Below are 19,782 nucleotides of genomic sequence, written 5' to 3'. Positions count from 1 at the left end.
ATRCATGCATTTATCTGACTGCGTTCTGAAGGCCAGAGATTCGTGATGCATTGGTTTGTGRCTGGTTGTGGATCTTCCAAGGTGCTGTATTTTCATCTCCCAGAGAGGRGAGAGAATCTTTTACTTAAAGATGTAGGAATGGGACTGAAAAAATTCTGATTTTTTTAAATGTATGACACCTTGTTCCTGTCACTGAATTTCCCATCATCATTTATATCTTTTTTTTTTTTTAAATCAGAGAGAGGTTGCAAAGATGAACTTAAGTGTAATATACCTTGATGAGTCAGTGATGGAGAAAAATCCTTTTCCTCTCTAGTATAGGAGATAATGCTGAAGGAGAGACCATTTGTCAGYGTTGTAACGCATTAACTGCCCTTAGAGCCTACCTCTTCACTTCTAAATGAGGCAAAATGTGATTCCTTTGCTGTTTAGGTCGGRAACGACTTGCCGCCTTGAATTAATTTGGTACAAATTTCACAGCTCTAATTTCTTCTGAGAAAATTTAATTTTCCATTAGTCTTGAAGTYTGTTTACTCAAGGTCCAAGTTGCCTTAGGAATCTTGGAATTAACAAGCCTTTTCGTTCTCCCCAGTGTAATTTATTTATTGTGATTTTTAGACCCAATTCTGTCAATATTACTAGCTCTGAAAATAATCGCAGGTCAAGAAAACTCGCTTTCTTTGTGGCATTTGACTCTTTGCAAGAGGTGAAGGAAAATCTCATTTTGCCACACAACTTTTCCCCCTCCTGCCTAGGGGTTTATATATTTTATTCACCACATAGTTGACTGTCTTTTAAACCCAGGAATCCCTTCTGGTGTCGCCCGTTGTCACCATGCAGGTACCCTCAGTGTTTCACCAAAGTTCCTAAATCGTTCACCAAAACAAACAAGCAAAGCTTGGATTTGAGAAGACCTTCTTTGTGTCCATCTTCCTGATGGCATTCTAGGAAGGTATTTCAAACCTATCAAGAAGTGGCAGTCAAAGAATCTGGCTGTAACACTGATTATTTCTGAAAAAGCCACAGCCTCATCTTCTCTTCTKTTGCTTGGCCAAATACACAACAGCTTCGTGGATGGAGAGGAACGTAGTTTTTTCCAATAATGATATTTCTAGACCCATCGCTTTCAGTTCAGTCTTCTGTCACCAGACGTTGTTTGATTGATTGCTGCCTGTCTGCATGTGTTACCTGAAGGCCTCGTGTCCTTTTGTTGTCCTCGGGTGTTAGGTATCGTTTGATGTGTCCCAGTAGTTTTCCATGGTCTTGGATCTGCGAGTGCAAAACGCACAGTAGATTAATAGGGTAGCTGCTAACACCTGGACTTCATAAAAGTGAGATAACTGCGGGACAGCTGCTCTTGCTTGGAAGCAAGCCACGTGTACYGTGATGACCAAAAGTTTACGATCCTGAAAACTGGGGCTTCTGTCCTCCAGAAGTAGACCACCTGGAGACAGTGCATCTTGAAGAACTGGACAGGGAGTGTTTCTCTGCCTGTTGCCACCACAGTACTCTCTCATTCATTCCATCCTATTGCTAATATTCATTTTTCTTGTTATGAAATAAGCAGAAGAAATTGATCTGTTGATGCTTCTCTGCTAAATAAATGTACATTTACTCAAACTTTTGAATCTATTCATAGAACATTATAAAATATTCTGTGAGTATTTAAAATCTGGAAAATTCTGGGAAAATGAGTGTTTTGTGTTGTGAGTGTGCAGTGTACATAGCGCCTTGTAATTTCTGAATTACAGCTTTCACTCTTTCATCCTTTCGTCTGGGCCAGGCTGTGTGGTTGGACTGAACCAAGCAGGATGTTCTGCTGTCCCTGCTCCCAATGACACGCTGTGTCACTACAAAGCCAGAGATGGTTCAGATATAGGCAGACAAGTGTTGAACCAGCACTTAATGAAATATTTAGCTTCTCCAACTGAAACTTTTCATCAAAATTTGTCCTTATTAAAATCTAGAACTATCACACAAGTTTGTCTCAACATTTTATGATTAAAAGAAAAAAATCAGATAATGTATAGACAAATAGATATTTGGATTTTGGACAACTGTGTAATGTCTAAAGAGCAGGAAGTATGACGTTATTTTAACTAGCCTTGTCTTAATTCTTAATTTGATTTTGAGTAGCTTAAAAAAAAAAAAAAAGGCATTTTAGGTAAACTTGACCCTTGACAAGATCCTGGGGAGAAACTGATAATTAACTGATCATACAGTATATTTTGTTATGTTTTCAGACATCACATTTACAAATAGATATACTGTTATGTCCACATACTCATAAGTGTAATTGAAAGCAAAAGAGATGATCTCATTTAATGTGATTTTGTTTGCTTAATTCTGTGTTCTTCAGTGAATGTGACCCTCTGTGTATACAGTCTATGAAGGAAATGCTGTTTAGCATGCAAAACTGCTAGCAGCGTGGAAGACTTTGCCCTTTTTTCCTAGAGGAGGAGAATTAATTTGCGYATCCCAAGTTGCAACTGCGGGCATAAGAATTCTTAAAAATTACATCTTCTGGCCCAGCATGACAGGCTTTCCTGTGGCAGATTTACAGTGTAGGTCCCAGGTCCCAACATAATTCATTTTTCATGTCAACACCTGTTTTTAAACTTGTCATTTTGCTACATACAAAAAAAAAACAGTACACCAAGACCCGTGTAGGGTTTTTTATTCAATTTCCCACTTGAAATATAGTCCAACTTGCCTCCATATGCGATATTTCACGGGACATAATGTCTGAAGATAGATGGGAACGCAGCGTCCCGTCCCTATGCTCTATCCTGCAACTCCCTCACGTGACAGTAATTCTCTCCGTATATTGCAAGACTTCAGCTTTTATTTGCGATACCAGTTTTATCAGTGGCTTGGACGGGGCCGATCGTAGGTGCTCAGGGCTCCCGGGGGCGGCCGGCGTTCACGGGTAGCGCCAAATCCGTTCGCTTCCAGCTCACCCAGCGGCACCAGGTTGACGTGGGTCGGGGGTGGACGTGGGTTGGCGTTGCAGGAGCTGGTTTACCTGTTAAAATAGTGGCTTTTTTAACAAACCAGATGTGGTCTAGAGAAGTGGTTTGGGTTTAGATTTGTGCCTGGTAAGAAGACTCTAAATCTGGCTGCGCTTTATCGTCAGACCATAGCCAACGGCAAGCGAGGCGCTTAAAATAATACTTTGTGTGTGGTTGTACAGGGTATGGCTTTGCACAAYAGCAAAATTGGATTTAAAATAAATTTCTGGAAGAATGGAAGCAGGGCCACATTTGGAAAGGCTTTTCTGTTATTAAGATGCAATTAATCTGTAGGTGGCTAAAGATCAGAATTAAAAGGTACTTGAATATTGCAATGATTTAATCTGAAAATAATYGAGAATGCAAAGCTGAAGTCCATCAGAGATAGGAATATAAGAGTATATTGTTTTGATATTTAACTGATCTGTTTGTTTGAGGAATTTTGTGAAATAATGGGGTGGAATTTGCTGAATTGATCATTCTTTTGCCTGAAATATTTGGAAGCTGGGAGAAACCTTCCTAGAATTATCACAGTTCAGAATTGGCCAGGCTTCTGAGAATATATTTTAATAATATTGATTTACTTTCCCTAAAAAAAAATGCCCAAGGACAAGATAAAGAATCRAATATTCTGTTGAGCTTTTTAATTTGTATGTTCTTAGGATAACTTTTGCTTTAAAAATGGTTATATACAAACTTTCACCTATTTTCTTTCAGTGGCTARAATGCTCTAAATGGACAATTTCATATTTCAGCAATAGGTCTAGTGCCCTAAAACTGATTTYGGAGTTTGCGGTAGCTTGTGTCATGTGTATGTATTAACATTATCACAGTACTACACTGTTTTTTTAAAAAAATACACCCTTTAAGGAACTGAACGGCGATAAAATACCCATACGCAAACATACGGGGYGGGATTTCTTAGGCTCGTCGCTCTCTGGAGTGTCTAATAAGTTGGTGATGCTGCCTAACTTCAGAGTAGTCGTGGCATCTCTCAAAATACTGCGAAAAGCCAGCAACGGCAATTATCATGCCTCTCCTGCTCGCTGCACAGCTCCCAGAATTCAGAGGCACCGCTTTGATGGTTAGAAAGGAAAAACAAAATTGATTATCTTAAACCTCTCTGCRAAGGATACTGCTCTCTCTGCAGCGCCGTTTCAAGTGCAATGTCAACTCTGGCTAGCAGTAACTCTGCGGGGAGCGCAGTGATCTTGGGTTTCGTATGTAAATTTATGCAAAGGGCTTCTGCAAGCCTAGCGTGTGGTGTTCTCCACAAACACCACAAGGCACTTCGCGCCTCTTGATGTGGCAAARGGAAGAGAGGATCCCTGCCTTTCATGCAGCAAGAGGGAAGCCTGCCGAGCGCGTGTAAACAAACACGAGAGCCTTGCTCCGTCCTTATTTTTGGAAGTTGGCAGCACTAGAAATCCCTCCGCAACAAAGTTGTTTTGCCAATTGCTTTGATTATTTCTTTTAGTGAAACTCCCAGCACGGAAATCTCAGCTGCATCTTTGCTTTCCACTTTCAGACATGTTTRGTTCCTCTCTGCTTTCTAATAGCTGTGGACTTTGGTCACTGATCACAGTAGGTAAACACATCTCTGTGCCTTTTTACCCTTCCTTGATGAACTTCCCTTCTGCTCTAGCCCCCTCCCGAGCATTGCCCGGTTGCTCACCTGGCTCCGTTGGGTTGTTTGCTCTACCCACGCTTGCCCATAGGCAGAGCTTCTCCTGATGGTTCTCCCTCCTTAGAGCTTCTCTGCAGGACTTGTTGTCCCCAATTGCACATTTCCAGATACCTCAGGACAGTCCGGTTCCTCACGTTATGGCTGAAGCTGGTTAGATCCCAGCGTGTCCCAGTAGGAACGGTGATACATCGTGCACCGTGGAGTGGCTCGTTGGAGGAACCGTGCGTTTTTGCAGCACTCCTGAGCAGCTAACGCTCTTTCACCTTCCTTACGGTATATAATCAATATTTCTCTGTTCTGGACTGTAGTGTCATGTGCGAAAGGAGAAAGTGTTGAACAGAATTCTCCTTCTATGTTTGCAGAGCGTGCTTTTAACTTGTCGCGTGCGTTACGAACCCTAGCCGCTGGTGCGCCTGAAGGAAGAACGAGCTGGCAAAAGAATTAGAGCCAGGACAGGAACGAGCCCTGCTTCCCACAGGCATAAAACATTAGTTATCCTAGGGGGGTCCTCTGAGATGCTGATACTGCCCTGTAGCTGGGAATGAGAAAGAGGTTGCAGCAGATTCTTGGTTGCTTTAAATTCATTATGTTTTTTAGTAATAGAATATTGTGTTGCTTGCTTGTCTAATGCTTACAGTGTAYGCAGAGCGGGGTTAGAGAAAGAGGCTGCTCTTGCCCCGCAGCGTGCGCGGTCGGTACCCTTCAAAACCTGAGCCCTGAGCCATAACGTCAAGGGGAAAAAGCATAGTAGTCACAACAGGCAARGCAAAAATAACCAAATAAATTCTTACAGGCAGTCCCACCAATCTGAGCAGTCAACTAGACGGTGCAAAATTAAGAGTTGTTTGTTCACAACTGCTGGTAAATTTGGAGAGCTCATCTGCAGCGGCCAGCAGGGAAGCTCACGGAGGTGACTCTTCCCACCCCCGTCTCACTAATCAACGTCAGCTGTTCAGGGCTTTTAAAAAAACACTGCAAGAAATGAAGACCAGATCCCACTTGCCTGAGCTCTAGATGTTTGTCTGCTCAGGTTGCATTCAGAGATGGATGGTGCTTTGTTGCTTTGGTTATGATGGAGAAGTTGAAACTAGAAGGAAAAGGCTAGTAAAAAGCAGATAGGAAAACACCGGCACTGGCTCTGCGTAACCTTTAATCATTCCTTCTCCCCCCCTGCCTACTCTCGATGAAAATAATTATTAAAAAGAGACCATTACTCTTTAGAAATGGTAATCAATGTAACTTTGTGTTTTTGCCAGGCTAAGTTAATTTGATCTCTTTCCAAGGTGGTAGTACTTTCTTTTGAAAGTAGGATGATTTAAGCCTGATACTTGAAGGATGGGTGGTGATTGATTAGTCATCAGTCTAATAATGGATTGCATCTGCATTTTTGCCTCTATTTTTATCATATTTTACATAATTCATTTGACTTAATTGGACATTAAGCTCTTTTGCCTGCCACAGCTACGGCAGATTCACCCACCTCCGCCTGGATTCCCTTGAGATTCCTCCACCCTCGCTCACTGCTGTTCAGAAACCCCAACACCCCCCGTGCGAGGCGATGGGGCTATCTGCCATCTGTGTCCCCTGTTATTTTTTTTCTGACTGTAGTTTAGTTTTTGCATTATAACAAGGCCTGAGGTAATAACACTCATCAGATTTCTGATGTGCTTCATGCTATAAATGTGAGAGGTAATGATCCCTCTTAAAAATATTCACTTTAAGGCATATAAAAGGGTGGTAGAGTTAAGTGACTTCTGATGTGTCCCACAGGATGTGTCTTAGAAACGCAAATTATTCCAGGAACAGCTGAAACTATTCCTTACACGGCCATTTCATCTACTGGGACTTCATGGCAAGGAGTTTCCCAGGCACATCTGCTCTACGCATGCTTCACATTTGCCGGACAAACTTCTTTCAGTTAGTTCAAAGGCCGATAACAAGCTCATCGAGGCAACATCAACCACAGCGGGGCCAAAGCTGCCCAGGAAAGTTGCTGACTACTGCAGCAGCTAATTCATACTCGTTGCTGCAGGTGACCTTTTTCCATGACGAAGCTAACGAAGGCTAGCGGATCTGGGTGATGGGGGARACGGAGACTGTGAGATGCGGCTCGTCCTTAGCCGTCCCGTGTAATTGAACTGCTTTGGGCACGTCTGTGCGTATGCAGCACAGGCGTCGCTGTAGCCTCTCTCCCGTAAATCCTTTGTCAGGCTGAGGTGAACCCGGTTTCCAATAGTGAAGGCAAATAATCAAACTTCATCCTGGCTAGCAAAGGGGATGCTAGAGCTTGATTCTGTTTCCATTGGGGTCGATGAAGATCTCAGTATAGCCGCACAGTAGACCGCAAGTTTGAGTTGACTATGAGCTTGTGGCATCTGCCTTTGCTAGCTGTGGATTCAGTTTAATTACCTCATCGTCTCGCAAGTTAAAAGCATTCCCAGGCCTACAAAATGAGTGTCGCTCGTTTGCTCCCTATTTTGCCTTTTTAAAAATACTTGCAGAGYGCCAAGAAACAACTGCTGGCCTGCCTTCAGAATTAAACTTTGAAGAGAATGCTCCTGGGGGGAGATTGTTGCAGTCCAAATTAGAAAAAGCCATTTGATTGCAATTCAGATATCACTAATCTATCAGCGATAAATCTGGAAGTGCATTAATAAGGAAGAGACACAGTTACTGAGATTTTTATCATTATTGCTAGTGAAATACGGTAATTTTCAGGAAATATTTACTGAAAGTTTATCTGGCGATTAGTACCATTGTTAATCATTAATATTTACAGGAGAAATGCAGATTTTGAAATGGAAGGAAGGAAAAGCTTTAAACAAACTTCCTGGAAATTGTATAAATTTGCTAATTCCTGATATCGAGGTCAGTAAATACAATCCTTGTGTTACAATTATTTGTACGCGAGTGGTTCTTAAGTGCCATTTGAGATTGGGATTATGCTGTGTGCGAAGCTGCCTGTTGCCGTGAGCTGGGATCTGGGCATGTGAAGGGAATTAAAGGACTTGCAAAGACGCACGGAGTCTGGAAGAGAACCAGCCTTTGAATCTAGGTGAACTGAATCCTTGCAGAAATTCCTAACAAGACTCTTTCTTTTTTAATTGCTTGAGCATGCACACTTTAAAAAGAACAAGCTTGTTTATACGGAGCGGGAAGAACGTCTTGCCAGTCTTATGAGTCATGCTGCRTGCTCTTTGACTAGATGAAGTAATAGAACTGAGCTTCCTCCGCTGCAGCACAAGACACAGTGTAAATGAGAATCCGTACAACTGAAACCTGCGCCGCCTTTCCACGTTTCTTGCTTGGATCTCATTGTCTTCTCTTTCATATGCAGGAAAATCACCCAAGCCCATCGTCCAGCTTATTGTTCGGTAAAATACATTGTAAARCAGCCTTTTTAGTGAAACAAAAAGAAGAAAACTAAGAGGCAACTAAAACAACTGCAAATGGAAGGGGGAAAAAAAAAAAGAAGCTCATGTAAGGATTCAGTGTGATTGTACTTTAAAGCTTTTGAAAGTGGCTGATGGCCAGAGGCAAATGAGTTAGTTTAGCATATGACTTACCCCTTCTTCTTCTTTAAATGGCATGTAGCTTCCAATTAGCCTTAAGCTCGGCTACATTCCTGGTTTATTTGTCCTTACTCAAAGGTTGTTATCCCACATCTCCATCTCACTTGATTTAGAGAAGGTAGGTAATAGAGATGACATCAAGTGAAAAGTCAAATATAAGAGCTGGCTCATTTACAAAATGCTTTTGGTTATGCTTGTAGTGTAGCAGCTGCATTAGTTTCAATATTAATTAACACATTTAATAATAAGCTAACAGGCAGAATATGCCGAGTCTGATAAAATAYCTGTAGGCTTGTGCGGATGTGTTTCCAGCGGAAGCCTGTGCTTTMTTCTTTCTTTGCAGGTGCAGTCCACTGCTTTTTCATGGCAGTCTAGTAAGATGTGCTATTTCTATGTTTCAATTTATGCACAGTTTATGTTTGTACTAGGCATCTGGGAGGAAACTGATAAAAAAAAAAATCTGCTGACTTTGGACAGTAAAAGTGAGTTGATCTTGCCACTAAGAMAGACCACAGACGCTTTGGAACGGGACCATCTTCTCCTGCTTGTTCACCCTGCTCCAGGACCAGGCTTCCCCAGCACTACGGTTGTAGCTTCTGTAGCAAAGCTAATTCACAGAAGGGAGAACCTGTAGTAAATGTAGATCAGTGCATTTTCCTCGTAATAATGCAAATATTAACTCTCMCTTAATCAGGGCCAGTGGGAAAGCCAAAGTTGGCTCTGGCACCGCAGTTGCTTAGAGGCAGGCATGGTGCCTGACCAATATTTGCATAATATCTATTTCGGTGAAGCATTCTTCTTGTTATTATGATACATTAGGTGGATCATACTAGTACTTAAGAGAGCAGTGTCGTATTGAACATTCATTGACACAAGTGCTGCTGGCTTCGGGAGGAGTCGCAGAGCACCGACTGAAGTCTCCGCAGTAACTATGCAGGTTTGGGTTATGYGCATTCTCACCCGGATGGGCTCTCAACCGATCTAGTGCAAAATTACTGTGTTATGTGAGCTGTAATTAAGGAGCATTTACTAAATTGAAGTGTGTTTGACAGATACAAAACAAGTGTGAAGACAGACGTAGTCTAAAACAAACAAAATTTAAATGGTGCTATCAGCTAAAATACCTCTCTGGACAGAAAGAAGCAGGAGTAAAATACGTAGATATGTCAAAGTCATAGTGGAGGTTATAATGTAACGAGTGTATTGGATACTTGCGATTTCTTAAGTGGATTGCTGATAATGATTGACGAATAAAATGAAAAGGGAGAGGATAATGAGGCGCGGAAATCTGTTTCAGAAGTTTGGAATTAAATTGAGAAACGTCGGTGTCCGTCTATATGCACGTGGGCCGTTCCTCTTCCCTTTGCTCAACTGGTAGAGTACGACCTGACTAAAGAAGAAATCCCACTCGATCGTGCGCATCCCACCCTCCCACTTCCTCGCTGCTGCTGCGTGCCAGCTTCGCTGAAACCTCTGCTTGGCTGAGATACGAATGTGCAGCCTCTCCCATGGTCAGGCTGAAGGGATTGCTGGTSGTACTTGGAACAGCAGGGGACTGAATTTGGTGACTCTTCCAGTCTCGTGTCCATGATGATCAGTTTTCATTTTTTTCTCCCAAATTTGCATTTATAGAGATCCAGTTCAAACTGCGCCACAGTTCAGAGTGTAGCTGTTGTGTCTGGGGTTTTTTTGTTTGACTTTGTATAGGCTGAGCTTTATGAAAAGAGGCAGATGAAAGGAAGGAGAAGTAGGTGGGTGCAGCTGAGCAGAGAGTTAAATGAAGACTTTCTTGGTCGTAGTCAGCACCAGAAGGTTGAAGCCTGATGTAGATAATGGTCACTGAGCTTTTTGCAAGTCTGTCTCGAATGATTAGTGCTGAGAGCTTATGCATTGYGGGCTAGATCTCCAAGCACTGATTACTTTGTTTCTAGTATTGCTCTGTATTSGTCCCTGTAACAAGCCAGACTGGAGTTTTGACATTTCAGTTCTCCTCCAAATGAACCTAAAGACTGCATTATACTTATGCTATGATAGTGTTTTGTGGGCCATTACTTTCTACTTGAGAAGGCAATGGACGCTTTCAGATCTCACTTCCTCTATTTGCTAGATGACCCTGCACATTTTCTTGCATGTATTATTTACATGAAAGAAATAAAAATTAACCAAATATAAAAGAAGTCATAGACACAGCATCTGACTGGTATTTTAACTGATTCTCAGTTCCATATCATTGTGATTCTCCTTTAAAAAGAAATCCTGTCCTCTAATCTCACACCCTTGTACAAACTGGAAAACGCTTATGTTGGCTTTGATAACTCCAAGTGCACACCAGCAGAGCCAGTTTGAGGATTTGACTTTCCCTGTATTTTGAATCTTTATTTAGGAGATATAAAGGAAAAGTAAATGCTTCTATACTGGTAGTTAGTGCTTTCTGCCTGTTACTGTGACAGTGAAATTTGTAGTGACATTATTGTGGCAACCAAAATTACATTTCGGGAACCTTGACTCTGCCTTTGCTGGTTTTTGMGGTGGTTCGTGTTGCACATTGAAATTTCTCCTGCCCCTCTTTTTTGATAGGATTTTGTATTAACACTGCAGAGGTGCATARGAGACTTGGTCTTCTCACCTTTCCTTGCACAGTCTCTGCATGCCTCTGACTCAGCAGGATGAGTGAGATTATCCTTAAMGTGGCTGATAATGAATGTACGGTCATAACGTAGTGCGTGTTCAACAGGAGTAGGCAGAAGTGAAGGTCGGGGCTAAAGATCCCTTCCTGGTCTCTGTGAGAAGACAAAGTAGGAGCACGATCCACGTCCTTAAGGGACGTTAGCATCAGAACTTGAGATAGCCTYTTTACTCTTTTTTGCTTGCATTTTCTCCTGAACTGTGTTTTCTTTAAAAGTTGTGTAGTATCGTTGATCTTCAAGTCAACATAGTCATCAAGAGACTGATAACCTAACATATAATAACTYGCATTTATTTAAATATGTGCAGTTACTGTGTGTGGCATAGCGAGGTATGCAGCACTGTGCAGTGTGCCTTCTCCTTTGCAAACATGCAGAAGTGATGSCTTTTTTTCCCCTCACGTTGACAGGGTGACACCATTGCCTCCTGTGACTCCTGTGGGGTGGTGAAGCTGTGGGACGTTCGGACGTTGGGCTCCATGGCATCCATAGACGCAGACCYGCATCCCGCCAACCAGGTCGTCTTTGAGCCCTCTGGTAGGATGCTTTAAGTGCTTTTTCTGCTTAAGCTGTGTTGTACTTTGAGCTCTTTCTGAAGGAATTCTGGAGCTAGTTGAAACCTTATAGATAGCCATGACTTTAAAATTAACCTGTTTGTACCAACTAATGATCAATATGTTTGTTTTCTATGGACTGGATGTGTGAACTGGAATAATGGTCCATTTATATAGAGTGAAAAATGTGCAATTACAAAAYGTGCAATTGATTACAAGAAAGTTGCATGAAATACAGAAACGATTACTGGGGCTAGAAAACTAAAGGAGATTTACCTGTATTCTACTAATGTTTATTCTCCACTCTTATTTGCCCTTTCATTTGCTTATTCCATGGTTTCATTTCATAACCAACCTTACTAAGTCCTCCTGTAATTACTTTAGAACTTCATTACGTTAAAAAGATTGCCTTCTATGCACAAATAATTGAAGCAAGCAGGTATTTTTCACCATCAAACCTATATTAACACGTCAGCAATACTGTGAGTGAAGGTGCATTTTTGTTTTAAGTGGGGCTGTGGTAAAAGAGTATAACATTTTTTTTGTTATAAAACAGTGTTAATCTTCTATTCCGACATGTGGACAAGCATTCATATTGCAGCACAGAATTAGATCCTAGCTCAGTAGATCATTCGTAGACAAGGTAGTATAATATGAATCGATACAATGTAATAATATGTAAAATATTGAATAAATAGGTATAATTTTATTGAGACATATTTATGTGTATGCATAATATATTATGCATACATATTATATGCATAAAATACAATGCTTAAGTAAAATATGAGAGAGAATGAAAGAATCATTTTAATAATAATAATAGCATGATATTTTGTCATAATGGCCCACACACTGTGGAATACATAATATCAATCTATTGAGTCACTTGGCAGAAAACTTTGTTATCAATTCTATAGTATTTGTATAGGGATTTCACAGAGCTCTCTACTGTATCATTAAATAAGGTATTTTCATTTCCAAGGGGGGAAAAAATACATTGATACTGTTCATTTTTGACAGCTACCCAATGACAAATTTAAACACTATTCTATATATGTATGGGGTTTGGAACAAGAGCTCATTTTTTCACATGCAGGATTTGAAGAAGTTTTGCATTTTTGCGTCTGGAATATAATGGTGRGTCATTTGCAAAGGAATCACATCCCCGCAAAATGCAGCAGCAATATTTTTAGCCAGATGGGAACTTTCCAGTAGAAAGGTTATCAGCTTAAGGTAATGTAAATGGGCAAAATTTCCCGTCGTTTGGATAAAATCCAAAGCTTTCTCTGCAGGAGTAATCACATAACAGAGATATCAAATTGGGATGAATGACCACRTTGAGGCTTAATATAACGGGATGCAATCACGCCTGGCTAAAGATACGAAAACGGCTGGCTAAAAGGGACTSTGACAACTTTGGTTGTTTGAACAGCAACGGTGCCAACGTGACCTAATTAGTCATCACAGCCGAGGCACGCCGGGCACTGCAGGCTTAGCAGCGTACTAATATCTGTTATGGAAAAATATTTTATTTGCTTTAGGTATCGCACTGCCTGGAAGGAATGCATTTTCTGCACTGCGCTTGGGTGGGATGGTGTTTTTTAGCATACCTGCCCTAGCTCGGATGCAGCTCTTTGGGTTACAGTAGGCAATGCAGGCTGGGGCGCAGCTTGAGGTGAACATCTCTGGGATGCTGTCTGCTTGGAGGATTAACTCAAGTTGCCTCCCTGTTGTCACAGCTTTTTTTTTTTTTTTTTTTTTTTTTTTTTTTTNTTTTTTTTTTTTTGCTAATTCCCCAGCAAGCTAAACCTGAGTAATATTAAGAATATTAAGAATTTGGTCAATCTAAAAAACAATAGCAGTATTAAAATAAGACAAGCGGCCCAAACCCCCACAACAAAATAAATGGTGATGAGATAATATATCCAGTGTTTAGCTAACAGGCTGATGGACACGAGACCTTGGACCTGTCTCTGAGGAAGTTTAGATAGATTTTCCTGCCCTTATCAGAGTGCGGCTTAATTACAGGCTGTCTCCATCAGTCTCTTCTGGTGATGTTATAGCACCTAATATAAAATACTTGAATGCACTAATAGTCATGCACACAGGAAACACTACACCACTACAGGTGGACTTAATTACTAGATTAGAGAGCCATGCTTGAGCAGTTTTTTTTACTGCTCAGTAATTATTTAAATTATAGCTAATAATGATAGAAGGATTTTATGAAAAGATGGGCAGGATAGCAAACGAGATTGAGGTCAGAGATAATAAGGCYGCAACTAATAGAAGATTTTTGTTTGGTTTTCCTCTGTATTTTTTTCTAAGTAATTACCATTGCAAGTGTAAAGTAGACAGAAACATCTTACGTTTTGTTTGAAAGTGGTAATATCTTTTGTCAGAGCATCATGCGCTGGCTGGGAGTTGCCTRACAAAGAGGGAGTACCAAGAATGAGCTTGTAAAGTTATTGGGAATCATCTGATGACCTTATTGCAGGTGGTCCTGGCTTAACTAGTGATCTGCACGGTGCTCTGGGCAAACATGCTTGACCACGTAGCCGTTTTCCTCTTTATCAGAGCCACACTCAGATCTTCAAGGAGTTCATGAAAGATGTTAGGTACGAGGCTTGCTGCTTCAGCTGCTCTCTGGTTTGTCCTGCCTTGGCTTTTCTTTCAGGCAGCTTGAGCAGACGTGGCCATGTGGGGTACTTGCAAATGCAACGAAATCAATGACAGAATTGGTAAGGCATTATACTGTGTGTGGATTTCCTTCTCTCCTTCAGTCTTTCTGCAGCTGGCTCGTGGTTGTGGACCTGCTGGAGGGGTGGCCAGAACCAGCCCACCACAGGCCTAGGTCAATATTGTGCCTAACGTCAGAAATAGAAAGGAACACGTCCTTTTAATTGTGTGTGCTGTGAATGGTCTCGGAGGGGAGACTAACGTGCCAGACAGGGCGCACGATGTCTGGAAATGATTTTTTTTTTCTTTTCTGTATTTCAGTTTTACCTCTTCATATGCAAGTTTAACTGAGATCTTCCTCTACTTAAATTCTTGTGTAGCATTCACAAATCTGCCACTACACTTTTCTTTGTCTTCATCTTCAGTATTTCCAGTTACTGTTTAGAAAAATGTACTTAATATGGTTGTTCACAACACGGCAATGCATAATAAATAAGACTCGGAGAAGCTATAAAGGTTTCCAGTTTACATGCTAAGATATATTTATTATCGTAACGCATTAGGAACAAACAAACCAACTTCTCCCACTTCAGCAGCAGCAGTCCAAAATCAATGGCAGTTTAAATAAGGTCAAGGGAAGTAAACAATATTTGGAAAAATATAGTACTGTTGTCTGAGATTTGCAGCTACAAGGCGATGGTGATATTTAATCTGCTTTCATCCAAGCTGGACACGGTGTTGCTCTTGCTGGTAAGGATGTGTGGAGGGTTTGTGAATCCTACCAGGCTCCAAGCAACTTGCTTTATAGTGCTTTATAATACCCCTCCACGCTGGGGTCAGGGTAACGACTCGGTAGCGCTATCCAAAAGCAAGGTTAATTTGCTTAATTATATTATCACACGACACATTATACAGGACCATTGCTCTGAGCAGACCACTACTCCAGCGGGTCACAGGCTTGCTTGCTGCTCAGGCTTGATTTATTGTTGGTGTTAAACAGCGGGCTCRCGAATCTGCGTCTCTATATCATCCCCCCTTTCCCGAGTGCGGAATTACCCTCGATGAGATTTCGTGGAGTGCCGCTGCTGAAGCATCATCGATATTTGCACTGGACATTATTTGGGCTGTTATAGCCACAGGCGGTCGCCGCGGGCCTTCTAGGGGATGGAGGCACGGAGATCAAATCTCAGATTGTCAGAATTTCTGCCAGTGTTGAGCCTTCAGTTAAAGTCCCAGAATTATGGTTTTCAGATTCCTTAACTGATGACAGTTTATATGCTCGGAACAGAGCTGGCAGAAATAATCCTTGTAAAATGAGGAAAAAAGTTCAGAAATGTAAATTGTATTTGTAAGTTCATATGGTGCCTAATTGAGTATATATTCCATTTCTTAAAAGAAACATAAATAACGCTGGCTTACTCTATGACAGTTTCATTTATTTAGAAGTTTAGTCCTGAAGTGAGCTGCTCACTCGGTGGTTCTTTGATTTCCTCYATTTCAGTTGGGATTTTGGCTGGTATTGAGGTATCTGGTGTCTCTCCATCTCCTTTTTTTTCCCCTCTCTCCTTCGCATTTTTGTTTTAGTTCATACGTCTCGGGTGGCAGTGAGCAGCGCAAGTTTAATCACGGCCRGCCAGGGGGTGTTCTAGTCTGGAAGAAGTCTCCTTTGCTGGGAAGCGGCGCGGTGGGTTTGGGCGGTAGGTGCCGGATGCGGAGAGGGAGGCGGCAGGCACCCGCTCCTCGCAGAGCTCAGGAGGGGACTGCGGCCGCCTGAGACGAATCCCTGTATCCAGAGAACAGGGCCAGGATGGCAGCTTGACCACTTATCCCGCTTTTTTGCTCTTCCTGAACCTTTACCTTTTCATACTTGTCACCCTTTTGCTTGCAGCTAAAGTCGGCCTTCGCAGGAGAAAAAATCTCTAGTGCAGAATTTACCACGGTAGTCTTTTTAGCAGCATCTGTAGAGCAATCATACGCTGACGTTAATGTGTGTTTTTTTCCCTGTGACCCGCATTTCTGACTACAAAGCTTTTTTCATTACAATGYTTTATCGCCCTGCGTTCTTTAATCTCGCAGGCAGATTGCATGATAATGTAAATTGATTCCTCAGGGTGCCTTCTCCTTTGTGGTTCAACGCCTGGGTCCCTACCTCGTTTCTCAGTATGCGCCTGCTGTCGCCAGCCAAGCRGTCTGGAGTCTGGGAATTTTTATTCAGTTTAATGTATTGCCAATTAACAAAAACTTCTGATCGCTCATTTGGATATTTAGAAAAAAGCGAGGAGAAACAATTAAACAAGCGTTTAAGTATACACTTTCCCTCCTGCTTTTCCCGGGCTTAAGTTAGCCAAACACCTCCTCTCCTCCCAGCTTCTGTCCTCTGCTCCTCGGGGCTTCTTGCTGGTTTTCCTCGACTCCTCCACGCTCCGTACTGCCCCTGGTGCAGCGTAGGTTGCCCAGCGGGCTGCAGCCTYGCAGGTGCCCGTGCTTGCATTCGGCAAGCACCTATGCACCATCTTGGGGTAAACTCTGCGTTTTAGGCCCAATATGCAAAGGGACCTTTCTACACAGTTAGACAGATAGGGCCATAAGTATAAATCTTTGGACTTGTACCGGCGCTTGCTTTTCTACTGAGAACTTGGACAGCTCCTGATTCTGTCTTTTAATCATTTTTGGCTTGTTTTGTCTCAATCACAGAGATTTTTCAAGGACACCCAGCGTTACAGCTCTGCCTAGCAGGACAACAGGGTGATCAAGCTATGTTTTCAGAACACATCTGTCCATTTTCTTGGAAGCATTTGCTCTTTTCTCAGAGAGTCAAGGCTCATTCTTTCCTATTTTTGCTTCTTTTCACTTCAGTTCTCCTCCTTTCCATTTGTTGCTATCCCACTGTTCTTTGCCTTGCACCTCGCACTTGGCTCGATGGGTGGAATTGGCCTKGTGTGCTTCTCCTTTGGGCTTTTCTCAGGTCTACTGGAAGAGCGTGAGCTATCTCCTTGTCCGTCTTTGCTGTTCCTCTCCATTCTCCCATCAAGAGTCGTTTAACGTCTGTGCTATCAGAAGCCCTTCCTTCACGGTGGGTTTGGACAATTCAGAGAGGCTTGTTCTGGTTGCCAGGAATGCCATATTCAGGATTGTAAGATCGGTGCCTTTTCTCTGCATCCTTACTTGCCCTGTTCTGTACCAAATAAGGATTCTTATGCCCTAAATATCTTTACCTTAATTGCTCCACATTCTTACGATTTTTGCCTGATGGGCACCAATGCAGCCACCCACATCTCTTAATTCTCTGTTTGTTGGTGACCCACATTTTTAGTTTTTTGCTTCCTTTGGCTCAAGATTGTCTGCAAGGCCTGTGCCTCTAAGCGCGGTTCTCTCTGTGCCTTTGCTGGCAGACCAGCGTGGGATGCAGCACTGCAGAAGCAGCGAGCCAGGTAACGATCAGCCTTCCTGCTTCCTTCCAAAAGAAGCTAGGGCTAAACACAGAAATCAGGTTGATGCTTAAGTATCAAACTTGAAAATTTTCCATAACCAAGGAACCATGGATCGTACAAACATAATGAGATAAGGAACATGGAAGGCTGTTCCTTCTCTCTTCTCTCCCCTCCTCAGATTGTTTTTAAAGTCTGTATTATAAATGTTCGGTAGGCGTCTGAATGTGTGTCCTTCCTTTAGACTGATCTGCAGGAAATAAATGTTCAGGCCCACTATTTATTGACTGAGCTGTCCTTAGAAAAACAAGAGATTTTCAGWACTTATGCCTCAGGTGGAGGGAGAAGTCGTGAGTTGTTTCACCTCGTCCATCCTAATAGAAGGTATTTGTGCTTTGTCCCTCAAGCTCAAATCTCTGCTTTGACTGTAAGCGAATGTTATTGCCCCAACTGCATGCTCTTAGAAAAGTAACGCTAGACAGTGCACCAATATTGATGTTTTGTCCCCAGGAAGCCGCAGCAGCCTGCTTGTTTGAGGGGATGAATTCATTAGTGGATCCCCTGGAGAAATTCCTGTGTTGTCTGAGTTGGTTTACACAATCTCTGACCTATTTTCTAGTCCTGATCATGCTGCTTAGTCGTGAAGTTGTCCCAGCACCACGGTCACGTCAGTCCTCTTTCTCCAAGGAGTGCTTATGACATCTGTTGACTGTCCTTAATTATTSCTGTGGTCAGCATGGGAGCAGAAGGATGTGCTGTATGGCCAGACTATTCAGTGATACTTCTTGTCTTGTAATTCTCCCTTTTCCCCTCAGTGCTGCTGTGTTACGTTTCTCCTTCTCAGCATTTGTTTCCTTGACTGTAAAGTTCTCTAATTTGAAGGCTGTGAGTACRTGGGAGCTGATATAAATATGAGCTGATTGACGGATCATTCTAGTTCCTTGTTTCATGGGGCGTGCAGCTATCGCTCTCCGCATTTCTGACTGTTGTAGGATTTCCAAAGGGAAAACTCCTTGTTGATCAGCAGAAGGGGCTGGGCCRCGTTGTTTCTGCTGTGTCCTATGACCGTTTGTCAACAGTTACCTATGTAGAAAGAAGAGAAAAGGGATTCTAAAAATATGTGACTAACTTTCCAGGACGCACRCGATTTGAAATATGCATGCAATATTTGTCCTTTGGAAAGGAGAAGGAGGTGGCTTAGAAACCCTTTATTGTACGACTTTTTGCCTTCGATGCAGGATAGCGTTTTGTCTTTGCGTGTGTTTTCTTTGCAGAGCTAATGAGGGTGGGGACCGTGTAGGACTGGAGGCGATCGCTTTGAGCTGGGAGCACTTTGAAGAGATTAGCCCCATTGATATTCTCTTCATCACTGTTAGAGAGGAACGCTTCCTTCCCTCGGGTGCCRGGAGACGGACAGCTATTTAATAGAGCCAGCCTTCTGCAAGTAGCTACCGCAGTACTAAATRTTCCCCGCTCACATGCATATACCCAGCGGGAAAACAATGTTCTGGAAGCTGATGTTGTGCCTCATAAGAGCACGAGATTGACCTTTTAGGGTTTTTTCCTTTTTCTGAGGACCCCAGGTCAAATGGGCTGTTATTCTCGGACTGCTTGGGCGCTCTCCTTCGAGGAGGAGTGGCCGCCGCAGATGTCGAGGTAGCTGGCCGAAGCGTGGTGACGAGCAAGCGGTTTGTTCCTAAAGYGAACAGAGAGAACATCCTGATGGTTTTTTGCCATCCTCAGGTTCAACTAACGCAAGCTGAAAGCAGTTGGAGGTTTGTGCCTCCCAATTTGCTACAATTAGCAAATTCCCCCTTTGAATATGTTTGCCATTATTAAACGAGAATTCCTTCCTTTGACTCAACCTGTACAGTTTCTCCTCAAGCCTGGCTTGGGTTTGAGAGCTTCATCTCCTGAGCAGCATATTCCGGCAGACAGCCAGGTGGTAAAGGCCCCAGAAGGTCACCGTGTCCCTTTTTTTTTCATGAAAACACCTCCTAAGTATCGACAGCTCTCCAGGTTTTGTGGTTTGAGTGAAGCATACTGTATTATATGCAAAGAAATGAATCAATACTGCAGTCATCACTCATAGGCTATAATGAAAAGAAGGGATTTATGAAATAAGATATTAAAGAGATCTGGTGTTAGCAGGGTGCTTTCTGTA

General features: G+C 42.4%; 1 protein-coding gene across 1 annotated transcript in view; it reads left to right on the top strand.

The window, feature by feature from the left end:
* The window catches only part of SPAG16 (sperm associated antigen 16), a 355,243-nt gene that overhangs the window by 254,192 nt on the left and 81,269 nt on the right, over nucleotides 1-19,782 (top strand). The window contains exon 17 of the mRNA XM_085299542.1: nucleotides 11,365-11,497. Within this exon, the coding sequence (XP_085155668.1) occupies nucleotides 11,365-11,497 (133 nt within the window). The remainder of the gene's footprint in view (nucleotides 1-11,364; nucleotides 11,498-19,782) is intronic.

This window comes from Rhea americana, unplaced genomic scaffold, assembly GCF_003343005.1.
Source record: "Rhea americana isolate MKP2758 unplaced genomic scaffold, rheAme1 scaffold_15, whole genome shotgun sequence".
NCBI classification, from domain to species: domain Eukaryota; kingdom Metazoa; phylum Chordata; class Aves; order Rheiformes; family Rheidae; genus Rhea; species Rhea americana.
The sequence above is the reverse complement of the archived record's forward strand: the minus strand, read 5'-3'. Positions and strand labels throughout refer to the sequence as shown.